Below are 19,380 nucleotides of genomic sequence, written 5' to 3'. Positions count from 1 at the left end.
TCCACATTTTGCAACAGCAACAGATGTGCGCTCTGGGGGATACAGGGAACAAGGTACTTTATTTAAAATATATGATCCTCATGGAAAGATCATTTGCCCAGGTACAAAATATAGGGAAATGCAGTGCTGGGAAAAGGTACCATCCCCAGGAACTGAAACACCTCCTGGAGGGATAATATCGATTATTGTTTTATTCTTTCATCTGTATGCTGCCCTGAGAGCTTTTGCTGAAGGGTGGCCCATAAATTATCTAAACAAAGAAACAAATAATAATCATCAATATCAATCTAGGTGTTTTCATTCAACAAATGGGTGACACAACTACACAAAAACTGATTTTCTAGCACCAAAGCAAACTCTTGATTGACCAAACAGGTCTGTGGTATGAAAGCTTGATGAAGATTCACCATGCAAACATACATGGATCTCATATAGCCCATCTATGCATTTGCCTAGTTCACACAATAAAACTGTATCTGGAAGGTGCAAAATCAGAGCAGGAGAGACTTCTTAAATATGCATTTGTAAGCAACAGAGGGATGCTTTCGAGCTTCGTTCTCCCTAGCCTCCAAAAGGAACCAAGTGTGAATTCTGTTCTTAAGTCAAAGCAAAACTCTCCATTTCAGAGCCTCCCTTCTCTCCCTGCCTTGCCCATTAGGTGTGGCTTTGAGGAGGGAGAGATTAAGGCAGGAATTTGAAGCAAATGGGCCAGGAGGGGGCCCTTCTATGCCCAGCCAGGAAAATAACACATTCTTCGCTCCAACTGCAGCATGTTAAATCTGCATCCCTCTCTCAGCGAGGGTGTGGCTGGGTGGCTAGAACTCCAAAGTGGAGGAGGCAAACATCTGGGATGAGACGGACAATAAATTCATTTCATAGCAGCAAATGTAGCCTTCGGCCAGGAGGGGCTCCAGTTTACCAAGGTGACCTGCCCAGAAACCAGTGTAGACAGTGTTGTTCATTCTTTTACCAAGTGGAATGTGGGGCATGCCAATTACACAGAGGATTGCCAGCTTCCACTCCCCCCCCCCCCCAACATAGGCCTTATGCTTTTAACAGCGGCATGGCACAAGGATGTTCAACAAGACCATCATATGCTCATCACTGGACCACCACATGGGGAAATGCCCCACCTGTTGAAGTTATCTGCTTGGCAACCTGGAAGCCCTATTTCTGCCTGCTTGAAAATGCATTGGGGTGGGGCGGGGAAGTAAGGAGAAAAATGTGCACAATGTTCCTGGAATGGGAAAAATAGTTCTCTGTGGGATTAGTCATGATGTCATTATTCCTGATGTCATTATTCCCTCCCACCACCAAAAAATTAGGGGCATTTATTTTTGTTGACTTGACCTCTTCCTTGCTTGGCGCACACTTTGCTTTGGACAAAACTTTGCCAAGGAGTGCCCCGTGCCAGGATAGCCTTCTTTGCATGACAGCTCAGCAGATCCAAAACAAAAGCTCCGTAGCTCAACATGATGCAACGTTCACTGCATCAGTCTGCTGCCATCTCTGCGTCATTCGCTGGCACGTGGACCTTGTTACCAGGCTGGAAGCACACGGGAAGAAGCCATGCCACCATGGCTGCTTCTGCTCCCTCCGGTGCCCTGTTTCCAGGGGAACGTGCCCAGTCTACCTGGAGTGTCCAGGGTTCATGCATGGGAAGCTGTTAAGGCTACTGTGCCATTCTCAAGCCTTGCTTGCTCCCACAGTAGGCCCATTAGGGAACTAGCATAAAAAGAAGGAAGGCTGCAGCTTAAACAAGCACATCATCAGCAGGGGATGTCAGGTAAATATCAGACCGGGGAGTGGGGAAAGATAAGCAGCTCCGCAGGACCTGAGAAGTTGTCCTGGGGCCATTCGTTGCAGCACATAAAAGTGCAGCAAATTGTTAGTGATTTTTAATTGTATTTTTTTCTGTTAGGGTCGGGTGGGATTGCCCGCTTCAGGTGCCAAAATAACTTAACCAGGCTTGGGTAGCATGGTGAGGAAGGCAATAGGTGCTATTTCCTGTTCTGCCTCAGGCAGCAAAATGTCTTGGGCTGGCCCTGGACAGAAGACAAAACTTTCTCTGCATGTGGCTACCCATGAGGGCCGGACCGTGTGACATTTCGGCTGCAGTTCAGTTTCTACCCTGGGTTTCAGTTCATGTGTGATTATTTCTCACAAGCGGCTGTGGCTCAGTGGTACAGCACCTGCTTTACATGCAGAAGGCCTGAGGTTCAATCCCCAGCATCTCCAGGTAGGGCTAGAAAAACTCCTGCCTGAATCTCCAGAGAGCCACTGCTGACAGTCGGTGTTGACAATGCTGGGCTAGATGGACCAACGGTCTGACTCAGTATAAGGCAGCTTCCTGTGTTCCTACATTTGAGAGCCAGTGTGGTGTAGTGGATAGAGTGTTGCACTGGAGTCAGGAGATCCAGGTTCCAGTCCCCACTCCGCCATGGAAGCTCACTGGGTGACTTTGGGCCAGTCACACACTCTCAGCCCAACCCACCTCACAGGGTTGTTGTTGTGAGGATAAAATGGAGAGGAGGAGGAGGACTATGTATGCTGCCTTGGGTTCCTTAAGGAGGAAAAAAGGTGGGATATAAATGCAATAAATAAATAAATAAATAAATTTGTAGGCAACTCGTTGGTTCTGCACACTGAGTGATTATTGTTACCCATTATTCAATGGCCTTATGTACTAGACACACATGCCAGAGGCACACATCCCCTGGCAAAAAAGGGGGCTGTTTGACTTCTGTTGATTGGGGTCTAGGTCTTTAGGTACATTACCATCAGCAGCATTATTACAGGTACTATGAGCAATAATAAAAAAGACCATAGAAAATGCTCGGGTGTGTGCGTGCGCGCTAGGGCAATGTAATATTTATTGCTTCTATTAGGGGGCCTTTAGATCCTCCTATGAAACACCCCCACCCTTGAATCTGAAATGGCACCTCTGTTCCTACAGAACTCCTGTAGACTCACTCTCGGATTTGTGAAAAGATAAGCTAAAGCATAGGGAGAAGCTGTTGCTTGATCAAGATTATGAACTGTGCTTGAATTACGAGGGGGCCAGGGGGATACGAGCCCTCTACTTTTTGTGACATACAGCTCCCCCCCCATGCTATTTTTAGAAGGCTATGGGAAGCCATGATTTAGCTAAAGTTGATGGGGTTTGTGATCCTTCCCTATCTTTTCCCCTATAATTTGAGGACTTCCATCAAGTTGCATCAGGGCTGAATGGAATACAGAATCACAGGGCTCTGTGTGGCCTGCTATCCTTGTGCACTTTCCTTCTAGAGGCAGCTAGGCAAATGCAATAGAAAGGCACACACAATGGATTAAGCAAAAGGCCCCTCTAAGCAAGTAAACAGACCCAAGTCTGCTCTACAAGCACAAGGCAGGGCAGGACCCTGGGGGTCAACAAGAAGGACATTATGCTGCCATGACTGCTTTCAGCGTCTGAGGAGAAGGGGCTCAGAGTGATCCGCAGATGGCTTTGCCTCCTTTGTCCCAAAGCTGCTGCCTCCCTTCTTGTTCTGTGCTGGCGGGTGCCACGGCGCATTTTCTGCTAAAAGGCCAGAAGGCAACGTCTCTTCAGAAGGGTCAAAAGGCCTTGCTGTCTTCTGAAAGGTCAAAGGGCCCGCTCTCCGATGAAAGGCCAAAGGGCACACTCTCTGGAGAAGGTTCACAGGGTGCGCCATGGATCCTCTCGGGCTAAGGTGAGGAAAATGGAAGTCAGTGGGCAGCATTGAGGGACCCAAAGGCGTCTCCATCAGCCACAGCCACAACTGCCAGGCACAGGCCAAGTCCACGCCACAGCAGCAGGGAGTTTGCACAAGCAAAGAGGCCAACAGCAGCCTGGCAAATCATTCCCCCCCTACACACACAGTAGTAGAGCTCCCTGTTCTGCTCACTCCCCCACAAAGTATTAGTACCTGTCCCCCCTTGAGTCATTTCTGCCCTATAAGGAAACGAAACAGGCAACATTTCTCTCCACTCCCCTTCCCTTGTGTGCCTTGCAATTTTAGTTTGTAATCCTGATGGCAGGGCTTCTCTCTCTCTCTCTCTCTCCATGGGAGACGCTTTGGGAGACAATAACTGTCTGACAAGTAGGATAAAAATGCAATCAATCAATCAATAGCTTTTGTGAAGCTCCCCTCTCCTCCCGTGCTGTCTACCTGGAGACCATTCTTACTCACCGTAGGCAACCAGGCAAGTAGCTATTTCAGGCTTGCACAACTTTTGACTCACCAAGACAACCTCAGCCCACCATCCATGGGTTGTGGCCTGCCAGGCACTCGACAGCCCCACCCTATTTTTGCAGGCAGCAAAAACAAGAGGTTTCTCTCTAGGGTGGCCGCTCTCACCAAAAAAGAGGATAAAAGACCACATAGACTTGCATTAACTGTGAATGTGTTAATGTATATGTATAGAAGCAAATGTAGAGATATTACTCTAATCATATAGAAATACCAGACATCTCACTAGGGTGGGGGAACCTCTGGCCAGATCACATGTGAGCCTGCTCATTTTGCTGCCCAGATGCTGATGGGCTTCTTGAAGGCCCTTGCTCTGCCTCACCCTTCCTATGGTTGTTCCCCTGTAAACCGGACTTGAACTTCACTGCCCTTCAAAGAGGGAATGTCTTCAAATAGTGGACTGTCCCCTGTAAAATAGGACACATGGCCACCCTGTGTGTTTGACAGCTCCACCCTGTTTTTGCAGGCAGCAAAAACAAGAGGTTTCTCGCCTGTAGTTTTACATTGTCTCAGGGACTTGGGCTCCACTTATAAATGCCTTCCTTATTACTGCACAGGGTGCCTGCTCACTTTAATTAATTGATTGATTTAATTTCTATACCGCCCCATACCCGAAGCTCTCTGGGCGGTTCACAAAAATTAAAACCAAAAGCACACAGCAAAACAGTATAAAATATAAAAGCGTTAAAACCACAATATAACAATACAACCAGAATAAAACTAGAATAAAACGTAGCAGCAATGCAGAGATTTGAAATACAGATTTAAAACAGCAAAGCTAAATGACTAGAAAGCTAAAATGCCTGGGAAAATAAAAAGGTCTTCACCTGGCACCGGAAGGAGTACAACGTAGGTGCCAGGCAAACCTCTCTAGGAAGCTCATTCCACAGCCGGGAGGCCACAGCAGAAAAGGCCCTCTTCCTAGTAGCCACCCACCTCACTTCCTTTGGCAGGGGCTCACGGAGAAGGACCGCTGAGGATGATCTTAAGGTCCGGGCAGGCACATATGGGAGGAGGCGATCCTTCAGATAACTTGATCATTTCATGTAACCACCATTTGTGCCTTTTAAAAAATCGGTCAGATACTGAAGGTTGTAGAATACGGAGCGGTCCAATCAGACCTTCTCCATTTATTTTCCCGATAAAGGGAACAATGTGGCAAAGCGAGTTCCTAGCTAGCAGCTTGCTCCAGCAATGTCTAGGACCTGACTGAAGCCATGTATGCCTAAAGTCCAGACCAAGCTCTCTGAGGCTCTGGTGTTTCCTTGAGAAGTGGAAGTCCTTCGAGGGGTAGTCCTCCGGCCTGCAGCCTAGCACTCCTCCTCCCTGTGAATTTCTTCCAGACCAGTGTTGCTAGTGTTGACAGGCTGGCATGGGGGTGTGGTTCCCTAGTGCAAAGGGGGCCGATTTCCTGCTGGCGGTGGGGAGCTCAAGATCCGGGGATACAGATTCCTGAAGTGCCACTTCAGGGATCCCTGGATCTGACAGGGGGGAACTATCATGCACTGATCATGATGCCAGGGCCCGGGTCGTTCTCCAGCACCTCTTCTTCTAGTGCTGCAGGATCAACGGGACTGGCTGGCCCCCTCTTTGTTCAAGCCCAGGGTGCTACTCTGGATGGGAGATCGTGACACCTATGATAGCCCCTCTGAAAGCTGAGAAGGGGCTTAGGATAAACAGAGAAGAGGCTGTGTTTTAGGGCAGCTTTAACTAGTGATGAATCAGAGGAGCCCCAGGTTCCAAGAACTCACAGTACTTCCACACATTCTTAAAGTTTCAGTTGCATTATAAAGTTTTTTATAATGCAAATATAAAAAAACAGCTTTCGCCAGAATGCTCATTGCTTTACAAAGATCTCTCCTTTGCTTTCTCTTCCACATTAACAATGAACACACATTCATATAAATAGTGCAAAACAATCTCAAAGACAAGTTAAGAGAGCAATCCTATGGTCCCTGGACCATAGGACTGCTTGGAGAAACCCTTCTGACAGAGATCCATTCCCTCGCTCCCCCTTCCCCTCATAGCCAGCATGGAGAGAACTGCACCGGCTGTCCTCCGAGGTCAGAAAAGAGACCTCAGAGGAGGAGGAAAGGGGGCATTCCAGTGGGCAGGGAGGGGAGGAGACTGGAGAAGCCATGATACAAGTTATCCTGAGCCTCCTCCAGCCTCCTTCCCTCCCCCTCCAAACAGCCCTCACTAGATGGGCTGAAAAGCCTGTCTAGCAAAAATCACCAAAGATAGGACAGTTCCTCCTGCCCTGCTGGCTTCAGCCCAGAAACCCCCGAGTCAGGACGACATAGGGCGCAATCTTACTGATTGCGCCCTAACTCTCACATGTGAAAATGCCCTAAGAAATCAGGGCTATTGGCCAAATTTTGTTTAGTTAACTATCTGGCTTTTAACAGATTACTCAGTTCACTAATTTAAATAAATTGATATATTACGCAACTTCAACTAAAGGCAGAGAATCATTTTTGAGGATTTTGAAACATAATTAACGTATTTAAACTATTTCTTGCCTTTCAGGGCAGAAGCAGTTTAGTAACAGTTTATACAGTTTATTAACTTATTTACAATAACTTCACCCTGGAAGGCAAACTATGTGCTTGCTTTGGACACAAATGCAAACTGGATCCAAAAGCTATCTTTGAATTTCTGTTTCTCCCATTTTTGAGCAAGGACAAGGAAGCTATGTGGCCTTCAGGGTGACAGTTCCTTCAGTAATCTTAAATCGCCCTGCCAGTTTGCACAATCAAACAAGCCATGGGTTATTTGTGGTTTGTTTCCCCCTCAAATAAGCCATACTGTCTGGGTTTGGAAGACACGACAAGTTATGCCTGGGTGGGTAATTAGGCTAATGGCGCCCGGCACATGCCACCGACTTTGATTGTGCGCACTAGTTCCTACTAATCAGAGACCAAATTTCAACCTAAGATTGGAGGTTTTGCTGATGAATCACACCAACTATATTTGTAACCCTAAAAATAACTCGGCTTTCCCTCTGGAAATTAATGTATCTCCTCAATTTAATCTCTTTCACTTTTTGATGCAAACAGGTCCAAAGTTTCTTGAACCTTCTCCCCGAAGCTGTCTCTAATGTGCAACCAGACCACCTGCAGAAGGTACAGTGAGAGGCACGCCCCAACATCCGGCCTATCTGCTGGAAGGTGCAGACTAAACATCCTGAGGCTTTCCATTCTAAATGTTTAACTTGCTTTTCAACAAAGGCCTCCTGCTCTGGTATTTGTCCTGTCTTGTATGCAGATGTCAGATTTGGATTTCACTCCAGGACACTGAAAAGGGCCAATAGGCAGGCTTTGTTCCTGTCAGGGATGAGTCTCAGCCTTTTAAGATATCTGACAGCTCTGATTTTGAGTTAAGAGTTAGAACTGCTAGCTCAAAGCATGGGGAAGGAACCCTCCCTAGAGCACCTAGTCACTGGGAGAGATTCGTCTGAAGGCCTTGGCTTGTGGGGGCAACGTTGGTGCAACTGGCGATCCAGCAATGGGGCATGCAAATGTTCTGCCTGTTCCTAGGAATGATCTTCCGTTCCAAACTAAAAGATCCTTCCCAGAACATTTGCATGCCCCATTGCTGGTTCGCAGGTTCCACCAACATTCCCCCCATAAGCCAAGGCCTTCAGAAGAATCTCTCCCAGCATCTAGGAGCTGTCAGACATCTGAAAGGGCTGGGACTCATCCCTGACAGTTCCCTTTTGTAACAACTGTACCTATAAGAACACGTAACTCCAGGGTTACATTCAAAAGCATATTTTGGCCTTTTTCCCATGACTCTCTGTTCGCTAAACTTAATAAATATCTTCCCCAAATGACTTTTCTTCAGATTGGTTCATTTCTCCAATTCTTATATGCTTTCTGCTTTCCCATTTCTCCATTTGTGAGAGCTGGACTATAAGGAAGGCTGAGCGCCGAAGAATTGATGCTTTCAAACTGTGGTGCTGGAGAAGACTCTCACGAGTCCCCTGGACTGCAGGGAGGTCAAATCAGCCCATCCTAAAGGAAATCAACCCTGACTGCTCATTGGAAGGACAGATATTGAAGCTGAAGCTCAAATATTTTGGCCACCTAATGTGAAGAGAAAACTCCCTGGAAAAGACCCTGATGCTGGGAAAGACTGAAGGCAAAAGGAGAAGGGGACGGCAGAGGATGAGATGGCTAGATAGCATCACCGATGCAATGAATATGAACACTCCGGGAGAGAGCGGAGGACAGGAAGGCCTGGCGTGCTATGGTCCAGGGGGTCAGGAAGAGCATGACTTAACGACTGAACAACAACAACAACCCATGAGTACAATGTCCAGTCTGATGAATTCTCACTATTCCACAACAGTATTAGAATGAAAAGTGAAGACAGTAAGTGCATATCGCCACTCCCCTTGTATAACCTGGCAGTTGTTGTCAAACAATAGGTGCCTTTTTAATGGGTAATTCTGCTGCTCTTTGTCTAAAGCCACACTGGAATGCACTCATGAGTCACTCCCAATTCCAAGGCAGCAGGGGGGCTACAGATCAGTTTTCCCCAGCAGCCTGCAAAAAGTAGTTGTAAACGTAAGCAACTTTCAGATTTGGTGAAAGGATCGGATTTAGGATGTTGAGGTGCATATCCCTCTGTCGCTCTAGAACTGCACTGCTTGCCTGTGCCTCTGCAATGCCTACTCACTCTTCGTTTAGGGGGCAAAGGAGATCATACAAAGCTATCATGTGGTTCCAGGGCTCTCTGTTCCAAAGGAAACTGACCCTATAAAGGCTGCTTTGAAGGGGAGCCTGTGGAAGAGTATTATATACCTGGATTTGCAAACTGATTTACAATGCTGGGTGAGAATATAAATGTTAAATGGCACCATGGATTTTTAAAAGCTCTGTAAAAGATTATGATAACAAGCCCTTTTGTTGTCTAAAGTGTGGCACTGGAGTCAACTTTTATTCTCGATGGGAACAAAGTGTTAATTACCTCCAACTTAAAGGTGTGCTGCATTTACTTCTGTGGGGCCCACAAGTATTATTTATTGTTGTTAGGACTTATATAGCACCATCAATGTACATGGCACTTTGCAGAGCAAAAGAGGCAAATCTCTGCCCAAAAGAGCTTACAATCATAGTACAAGCTGCCTGTGCTTTTATCCTTTCCCCAACTTTATCTTATCTTGAATACCAATGGGAAATGCTGTTTCCTTCAGTCAGTCTCCCTTGCTCTGAGCTAATTTATCCCTGTGCAGCTCCGTCTCCTGTGACAATGCAAACAGCATTCCAGCAAGGCCACATATCAGCCCTAGTTGCTTTAAAATAATCAGCAAGAGAAGAAACATGTTAATCATAAATCACCAGCTTTTGCTTTCTAAGTGGGAGGAGAAATAATATTGTGCATCTGGATACAGAACATTTTTTTTAAGGAGCTGGGAAAAATAACCTTGAAGGTATTTTGTGAACAGCCAGTGATTATTGCAAGATGCTGCTAGTTAAATAGAGCCGGTGGGAACCACTGAGTCGAATTCTCTGGGTGTCACTTGGGAACTGCAGCTTTGAGGCTATGAGCGGTACCGAAAATAGATGGAAGAGAACAATTCCACAGCTGGCTCCCGAGGGAGGGCACAGCCATGACTTTATAGGGCCTTCTATGGCTCTAATTGGGATGGATTTTTAAGGCTGAAGGGCAAAAACTCATTTGTCAAAATCACCCTGCAGCACCCAGGGAGTTACAATGGTTCTTCTGACAAAGAGAGGCTACTATGATACAGTAAACACACGCCAGTGTGTGTGAGTGCGCACAGGTGTCTGTTTCCAGTGGCTTGGGCCAAATCATGGGGGATAAGGCTACCACTGGCTATTAGTCATGATGGCTATAGATTACCTCCAATTCCAGAGGCTGAGGGCATCTCTACACCAACCTAAAATCCTGCATTTAAAGCGGGGCTTTCTGCTTCTGTTTTAAATGCAGGATCACAACTCCCTTTTTCACGTGCTTCCTTTCCCCCATCCCCATCCCCCCTCCTTCTCCCCGTATCTGAGTCTGCCATTATCTTTCATTGATCTTGCCGCTTTTACTCTTTTCACAGAGGAAAGTCAAGTGGAACACAGCGGGGTAATTTGATAGCTCATTATCGGCTATCTACTTAAAAACAGAACAAAGGGCATTTAGTGCAGGAGACGCCGTGAATGATCACGGCGTCATGGAAAGAGCCCGCAAACTTCCGTGAACGAGCAATCTCAATCGCAGGATGCAAACTTCCGTGAAGGAGCAATCTCAGTTGCAGGATGCAAACTTCCGTGAAGCAGCAATCTCAATCGCAGGATAAAAGCTCTGTGTGAAGGAGCCCAAAATGTCTCTGAATATCAGTTGCTAGGTAACATGAGCAGGAGGGTGCTCTTCTACTTACGTCCTCTTTGGGTGGTTCCAGAGGCAGCTGGTTTGCCACTGTGGGAAGAGAATGCTGGACTATAGAGGCCTTTTGTCTGATCCAGCACTGCTCTTCTTCTGTTCTCATGGATTCTCCCCAAAATATTAATCTTGGTGCGTTCAGGAGAATTAAGAAGTTAAAGAGCTGCCTTTAATGGATATGGGGGTAAATATCAGAATGTATGAAAGGCTTAGATACCAGAGTAAAGAACGGCAACAGCAGGCACATGCAGATTCACTACAGAGCATAGAAATGGGAACTGTGAAAATCCCCAGGATCTGTGTGTGTCTAACCATGTTTCTAGCTCTTGTGATTGTGCTGGTAAGATTTGAAATGTGCTGGCAGCCCCTGACAGTATTTCACAGCCGAAGGGGGCTTTGGGTACAGATTCTGGTGATCAACAGAATGGATCCTCTGCAGCCCATATCATTCCCTCTTCCTTCCTATGGACTCCTGGCAGCCCCACTGCAGAAAAAGCTATTCTCTCACCTATCTATGCTTCATATTTTACTTCAGAAAATGCTCCTTTGGATACTTGCCAAAATCATCCACTCAGTTATTTGTTGGGACACCTGTAAAATGAAAGTGTGGCTGGAGCAAGGATGCACAGGCAGAGCTCTAGAAAGATCAGGCTCTTTCCCCATGTGTCTCAGGTTCTTAACACTCTCTTTAAAATTGAGAAGAGATTTGCCTCTGCAAGCCGATGGTGCTCCAAATGCAGATGAAGGGGGAACCAGAAATGCTGTAATCCAAAGATGTGAGAAGAACAATATGCTTCTCCAAATCACCCACCCATCGACAGCACATAATTATAAAGCACTACCAAGGATGCTGGAGTGAAATTTGAATTATTCAGGACTTTTTTTCCAAACAAGCAGCATTTCCAGAGTATAAGCACATGAAATACTCATGGGATCCCTCTCTCATTCCAGATTGAGTAAATCCAGAATAAAAGCCACACCCTGATTCTATTTTCACAAAGGAGGGATTCACACATTACATTTAGAAGTATACATCTGAGATATTTCCAGTGTGCCCTTAAAGATGTGAAGGATTTGCAAGTGGGGACAAACTGGTGTTTGCAAATGTAGGTGTCATACACATGCGCTCATTGGAGAGCCACGGTGAACGATGGCTCCCTGTCAAACATACATTTAGTGGCAAACTTGGGTTTGTTACTGTGTGATATCTGAAAAAGCTCAACTGTAGATAAAGTTGTTATACCAAAGTTTCTCAAGGAGGCCTCCTTAAGAGCACGAAATTCTCGCAAGACAGGGTGGCCAGATGCAAAAGACGGCAGGGCTGCTGTACCTTTAATAGCTGTGTAGAAGAGGGAATTTCAGCAGGGGTAGTGACAAGCGAGGCCTGATGAAATTCCCTCTTCTATTAACAGTGCAAGAGTTCTATCTTCTTTTGCATTTGGGCACCCTAACTCTAGGAACTGCTTAACATGCTTCAGCTCCTTTTTTAACACATACTGTCATGGTCCGTTCCAATAGGTGATGGGTAACCAAGGTTTGGTAGGCTCTGCCCTAAATCAGCAAGCTAGAAGTGACTGCAGCGATGACAGAGAGCAATGGAAATAAAGAGGCAGACCCTGGCACTCCTACCTTTCAGTCCTCGCTGCCAATGGAACCGATTTTGTCCTCCCAAAGTGCTATGCTTAACAAACAGCAGGCCCTATACAAGTCCCTTGAGCTCATGCATCAAATCCAGCAGGGCTACAAAGCAATAACAAAAGTACGTCCTGCGATATTCACAGGGCCGCACCCATACAAACAGCTGCATTAATAACTTCTGAGGAAATCTGCTGCCTCTGATGTGGTTGATAGTAATAACGCTTCCAGATCATGGCGCCAATCCTGCTTGGCTACAACCCCTGACCCCCCCCCCCCGCACACATATATATACAGTTTACCCCCCCCACACACACCCTTCTACAGCCATCCTAGGCTGGATTTTCCAAATGCTCAACTCAAGACTATAGTTTGTAGGTTGCAAACTCTGCAAGCCCAGAGCATTTTTCAGAAAGGCACTAGCCCTATAGCTACAGGACAATTACTAGTACATCAGCACTGCAGCCCAATCCTCAATCTGAAGAGCAAGCTCTTTCCAATGTGCAATAGAGAGCAGGTCTGAAACAAAGCAAATAGTGCCAGGCAGGGTGAGAAGCATCCAGAGCAACAGCACAGGCTGACCTCAGTGTGAAAAAATCCCCTTTCAAAAGCAAATCTATTTTTCCCCAATTGTATGGAGAGAAAAGTTGTTGCCACGGGGCAAAGTTCTAGAAAATATACATCTCCAGCTTTCCCTGGGGTCCATACAGTCCATCAAGCTTTGTGTTAAGGGGCTGCATGTGTGGGGGGGATTTATTTATCTCTATTCAGCCAAGAGGGCAGCATTTAATCATTGCTTCCACAGCCCTCTGGGGCATACAAAAGCACTTTAAAATTCTAATATCATTTACCCACCACATCAACACTTGTAACATCACCTTCTTCTTTCTTTTGCTATTACTACAAGCCTGTACGGTTGGCCTATTTTACAGATAAATGAACTAAGGAGGAGACAGAGCAAGTTGCCTGAGGCCACCTAAGTGCGAGTCTAAGGGCAGAGCTGGGATTTGAACCCAGACTTCAAGATATAAGTGAACTGTTCAGCCCTGGAAGTCTATAGTGCAGTGGGGGAGAGCCTTCTTTCTGTTGGGGGCTGCATTCTCACTGGGGTAATCTGTTAAGGGTCACAGGGTGGCAGCGAAAAGGCCACAGCCAAAAGTGGTGGGCCACCTTTTCTTTCCTTCCTTCCTTCCTTCCTTCCTTCCTTCCTTCCTTCCTTCCTCTCTCTCTCTCTTTCACTGGCACCTCCACTCTCTCTCATCCTCCTTGCTCAGCAGGCTGTCGTGGGAGGGGCGCATCACTCTTGCCAGAGGTCTGAACTGATCCCTTGCAGAGGGCTTTTGAAATTAGGCTGAGAGTTGCAGGTTGCCCAACCTTGCCACAGTGGATAATTATGGGGTGGCCCCTCCTACTCACAGCCAGTGTGCTACAGTGGCTAGAGCATGGTGCTTGGAGGTGGGATTCCTAAAAGTTCCAAGGCCTAGCTTGACCTAGCAAGTCCTAGCTTTAGCAAGTCACCACCACACAGCCTCTCTTATCTCACAAGATTGTCATGAGACTACAGCGCTGCTTCGAGCTCCTTAGTAGGATATAAAATGTACCAACAAATAAATGAAAATAGTAGGCACTGCAGCAACTTATAGACCTTATATTACATTGAGTCCTGATTTGGGAAGCTGTAGAAAAAGATATCCCTGGTTTCCACCTGCACAGCTTATGCCTCTCTGCAGGCTCTGTCTTTATCATGCCTCCCCTCCAACCCTCGCCAAGCACCAGGAAATGGGTAGACCCACTTAAATTAATGGGACTTAAATTAACCATGAGTAACTTCAGTCCCATTGATTTCAGTGGATCTACGCTAAGCATTACTAAGTCTGGATCCAGCCCAATGTTTTATGCTCCCAGGCTATCAGGGATAGGATGAAATGAGAAAATAATGACAACATCAATAAATGAAGCCGTTGTTCTGTCTGCTGGAGTGATATTTAAATCATAAACAGGAATGCTTACACCTTTTATTAGTCCTTTTGGCCAGATGTAAAGTGACTTTTCTAAATCACAATACCTCAGATGACTAAATCATACTGGGGATGGGGGTGGGATGCAATACGTGCATGATCTGAGAATTCTATTTTCACTGTGGCTCGTTCACACGTCACAGTAACCCATGGTTTATTTAACCCATGGTTTGTTGCCTAACCACTGATTGAGCTTGTTCAGATGACAAGGGTTAATTAACACTGGAGGAGCTGTGGCGTATACTGGGCGCCATTATGAATATGCAACCCCTTACTGGGGGTTGTCATGTCATGTGAACCTGGCCAGCAGGTGTTATTTGAAGGCTAAACAACCCGTGCATAACTCTATAATAGAATGTGGATTAGGTGAGCGTTGTTTAGCCCTCAAATAAACCCCATCGGCCGGGTCCACACATCAGGACAACCCCTGGTTGGGGTTTGCATATCGTAATGACGGCTGGCATGTGCCACAACACCTTAAGGGTTAATTAACCCACAACGGGCTGGTGTGTGGTCCGAACCAGGTCTTCGTCTGTGAGACAATAGAACTAACCATGGTTTTGTTGTCTTAATCTCTGAGGGTGTTTGACTGATTCCAAGGCTTCCATAAAAACCCTAGAGGGTTTTGCCACCATCTTGGCGGAGGGTGGGGCAGGGTGGGGGGGAAGAGGGAATATTTGTATTACATTTGTAGAGTGTCCTGAGCAATAACAATACAGAGTGACTTCCAGAGTTTCCTGTCTTTATTCTCTTTCCTTTAATGCATGTTTCATTTTCATCACCCTGTTTTTCAACTAGTGAAACTCCCCCAATGTGATCAACAGGCTTCCGATTAAGTGTATTTATAAACCTGGTTTGGTGGCGTTCATACCCCTTATATACTGGAGTATTCCCGCCTTTGAGGCATGATATAATTGAGAATGTTCAAGCCGTGAATCAGAGGGCTATATCCGTCCGCTACTTGCCAGATTCCTCAAACAGACATAACTAGATCCACTTTTATGTTGCAGTGGTAAGAAACACAGCTACATTTTTGCAGGTTTTCTGTCTCAAGCACCTTTGGAGTCATGCTGGCATATATATATATATATATATGTGTGTGTGTGTGTGTGTGTGTGTGTGTGTGTGTATACACACACACACACACACGTATATTTAACCCTATGGTGCAGACTAACCTACCTCACAATGCCCCGTTTCTCTTCCACCAGAGGCTACGAAGCCTGGACCACCACCGTAGAAGAGGAAGCCTGGCTTGGGGCTGCATATTTTGGTTTGTTTGATATTAGGAGATCTAAAGGCTGGCTGGCAAATGCACTAGAGAGAGGCTGCAAGGCAGAACAAAGCAAGCTCTCACCAAAATGGTAAAAAGCTCCAGGACCTGAAGGGTCAGTGATGAAAGAATCTGCAACTCACACCACATTGGATTTAGCTTTGCAGGAAAAATAGCGAACGTAAACCCAAGAGACAAAGAGCGTTGACTAGTCACCAAACCCAATGAGCAGGAGCGCATTCTCGGCAACGTTACTTATCTGAGAGATGACAGTTAAAATATATGGATTGCTTTCCCAAACCAGTGCCTCAAGATGCATGTTGGAGAAACCAAGAAGTTATTTCCACTCCTGATAGCTTTATGGATGCCGGTTGGCTCCCTGACACCATATGAAAAAAAAGAATCCGAATAAATATTTCCTACACTGTTGTTTTTGGCAAATGCCTGCAAAGTTTGCACTGGTGTTGACTGCTTAAGGCCATCTTTGAAATCTTAGCAAAATCTTGGGCAATTCATTGTAACATTCAACTTTCTCTGTCCTCAAGATTCCAGTGATTACACGAATCCTATATATGGTGCGCTATAACATGGGAGTCCTGGGAAGCCCCATATAGGGGGCAAGAGGGGCCATCGTGCTAGAGGGCCTTCAAGCGAAAACCGAAAGACGTGAGCGGAAGAGGTCAAAGGGCACCTTACCTGGTAGATCATGACTTTGAAGTTCCTGCGCTTCAGCAGCTCTGCCTCGTTGGATTCCAGCTTCTTGATTTGCCCGCCTTGCTTCTCCAAGTTCTGCCGGACAGTTTTCACGTTGACACTGACCTTGCGGACTTTCTCCAGCATCTTGTTGACCGTATTGCTGGTGGTGCTGTGGGCCTTGGTGAGCTTGACCAGCTCCCCTTGGATGCTGGCCACCACGCCATCCATCTCTTGCTGCCTTTCCTCCAACTGACTCTGGGTCAGCTGGATCTGATCCACAGCCCCAATGATCTTGTCCAGAAGGGTGAGCACCATGACACCATTGATCTGATCAGATTTGATGGGCTCCTCACCGGCTGGTTCCTCCGAGGCCTCCGAGGCCGTTGGCTGCTCGATGATCTGGAGGCTGGTGTCTGCCATGGTCACTCAGGAGTCCTGACTAGCAGAGGCCGGAGAAGCCCGACGCTGCAGGGACAAGACAGAGAGAGAGAAGAGGAGGCTGAATCTGAGATCTCTCAGATCTGGGAGGCGAGCCAGAAGCCAAGAGCGCAGCGTGTGGATGTGTGCTTCAATTGAAATGGCACAACCCTTGCAAAGCTGTCCAGGGAAACTGTCCTGCAAAATTTTCCAGGCTCCCAGGCCATTGGCTGACTCCACCTCAACTGGAGAAAAGGAGCCTCTTGCCAAATGCCTGGCGGGTCCACCCCTTTTTTCCCCCTGAAATGATTAAAATAGTTGGAGAGGAGGCAACAGCTTTAGCATGCAAGCACAGGCAGGATTCGCTCGCTCACTCACTCGCAGAGGAATGCAACACTCCAACTCCAACAGCCTCTGCTATTACTAGATAGTAGGAAGGCAGGGATTCCTAGCAAGATATCTGAGGAATCCAACGGGGGAGAGGAAAACAAAACACAAAAACGCTCTGTGAAAAAGCTGCCGCTGAGAAACTGCCCGTTGCGCACACAACTGCAAAAGTTAAAGAGCGGCTGGCTGGAAACAGCTGCACAGAGGAGCACAGCTGGGATAACCCAGAGACTTCTGCCTTTGGCCAGGATTGCGAAAGGTTTAGTGCTTCCTTTTAAAGGCATCGAGTGACAGTTCAGGACACATGTGTCTTGGATCACTCACCATGCACCACTGGCTATGCTACTGTGCTTATTTGTGCCATAGGGATGTGCTCATACAAGCAGGCACATCCAGCTCGGATACACTTCAGAAACCTAGCCTGAATTAAAAGGGGAGCTCTTTGGTATGTGGTGCAGATAGACTAGGTTGATGTACAGCATGGCCTTGCTATCTGATGCAGCTGCCAACCATCACCATAAGGAGCGGCTGCCATTTTCTGGAAACACAGCGTGTAATCAAATACTGGGTTGGCCATTGCAACAGGCTAACTGGAAGGTGATTCTGGCTGGTTTCTGGTGTAGTCAATGAAGGTAGCAGGTCCTATCTTTATCTATGATTATGAACAGCCCACATAGATTTAAAAAGAAACAGTAGTAGGCAGGTATCACTGACCCAATGCCAGCTTATAATTCTGGTCTCCTGTGGTGCACTAAAAGGAAAGAAAATCCCAGGATCTGTTTCTAAGAGCTTTTCCACACTGGGCTTTTTATCCTATGACTTTACCGGGGCTTCCGCTTTTGGATTCTTTGCAGGATTAAGATTTGATCTTTCACACACACTACCTCTTCCCCCCCCCCCCAAGGGGTTGCCTTTATCTGCAAGGTCTGTTTCATTATACAACCACCAGATGGCACTGCTGTTGTAGCACAACTCCCTCTCTACACGGACAAATTACATTCAGTTTTTTTTAAATTACCTCATTATCTCCATTTCAAATAAAGCCGTGGAAATGGTCAGAAAGCATGGGAGAGGAGCTAGAGGTTGATGACATCAAGTAAAGGAACGACAAACTTCCATGAGTAACCAATCTCAATAGCAGGATAAAAGCCCTGTGTGGAGAAGCCCTAAGAACCAGGAAAGAGCTGGCTTTGGGGCAGGGGAGCCCCCACTTCTAGCATACAATAATGCCCTCTCCCAGTATGACACAACAAAACAGCTTATGCATCACTTGACAGCTGTTTTGCAAGCAAGTCTGATAAAAGTTGTTTTCTTTGTTAAGGCACCTCTGGTGCCTCTCCTTATGCCAATAAGGTGTCAGAGGCAGTGGCAGTGCAGTGGCTAATGTGCTGGTCTTGGATGTGAGGATCCCATGTTCAAATCCCTGATCAGCTATGAAGCTCGCTGGATTTCCTTGAGTAAATTGCAATGTGCACAGGACTGTGTAAGCATGATAGAACTGTGTAAGCATGACTTGCCAACTGCCAGCTCTACAATGGCCCTCAGGAACAATAGGCTTGAAAATACCTCTTCTAGCTCTAGATTTGGGTATGGGCTGCCCACTGCTCTGGCCTGGCTCCAGCATGAGGCATTTCTCTAGCAACCACAATGGAGAGTACAGTCCCACTGTTTCTTCCTTCACCCCTCATGTGCGCTGACTTAATGCATATGTGTATGCTATGACAGGGCACAAACGGACATTAATAACCAAACCTGCAGGGCTGGAACTTTTTCTGGCTTCATATCCTATGAATTAAGGGTATGAGAGTAAACTTCTGACCAAGCCAGTAAAATTCTGGCTAGCTGGCAAACCTAAACCCAAGCATGCCTCTCCAATGACTCCTTGTATTTGCTTCACGGTTCTTTCCTGAACCCTTCCCTCTTCAGAGATGGTTTCAGATACAGCACATGTAGGAGATGCTTGACCTTATAGCTTAATTGGAAAGTAAGATGAACACAGCTTTCTGCAAAGAGTCTGCAGGGCAGAGAGTACCTGTTCCTAAATTAGGTGCATGTGTGTACCTGACTCTTGTAGAGTTAGGGTGTCAGCAGGGCTGGCCCAAGACATTTTACTGCCTGAGATGGACAAGATGGCGCCCCCTCCCATTCCATGCTCAAAAGCTGACTGAACTAGCAGTTGAATCTTTCTTCAGCGCTGGCAATGGGACGGCATCTTCAGCCACACCTGAAGGCAGGAAGCTAGCTTAGGGGGCTCAGGGCAGGCTGCATGGCTCACTACTCTCTGTTCCAGCAACTTGCTGCTTCC

General features: G+C 46.6%; 1 protein-coding gene across 1 annotated transcript in view; it reads right to left on the bottom strand.

Annotated features, from left to right (window-relative positions):
• Positions 1 to 16,851, bottom strand: part of CAVIN1 (caveolae associated protein 1) — a 35,413-nt gene extending 18,562 nt beyond the window's left edge. The window contains exon 1 of the mRNA XM_084804678.1: positions 16,272 to 16,851. Within this exon, the coding sequence (XP_084660804.1) occupies positions 16,272 to 16,691 (420 nt within the window). The 5' untranslated portion in view covers positions 16,692 to 16,851. The remainder of the gene's footprint in view (positions 1 to 16,271) is intronic.
• Between the last annotated feature and the right edge of the window lie 2,529 nt (positions 16,852 to 19,380).

Source organism: Heloderma suspectum, chromosome 6 (assembly GCF_057233095.1).
Source record: "Heloderma suspectum isolate Gila_16-S chromosome 6, 16-S_ref, whole genome shotgun sequence".
In the NCBI taxonomy this organism is placed as follows: domain Eukaryota; kingdom Metazoa; phylum Chordata; class Lepidosauria; order Squamata; family Helodermatidae; genus Heloderma; species Heloderma suspectum.
Note: the sequence above shows the minus strand (reverse complement) of the source record. Positions and strands in the feature narration are given on the sequence as shown.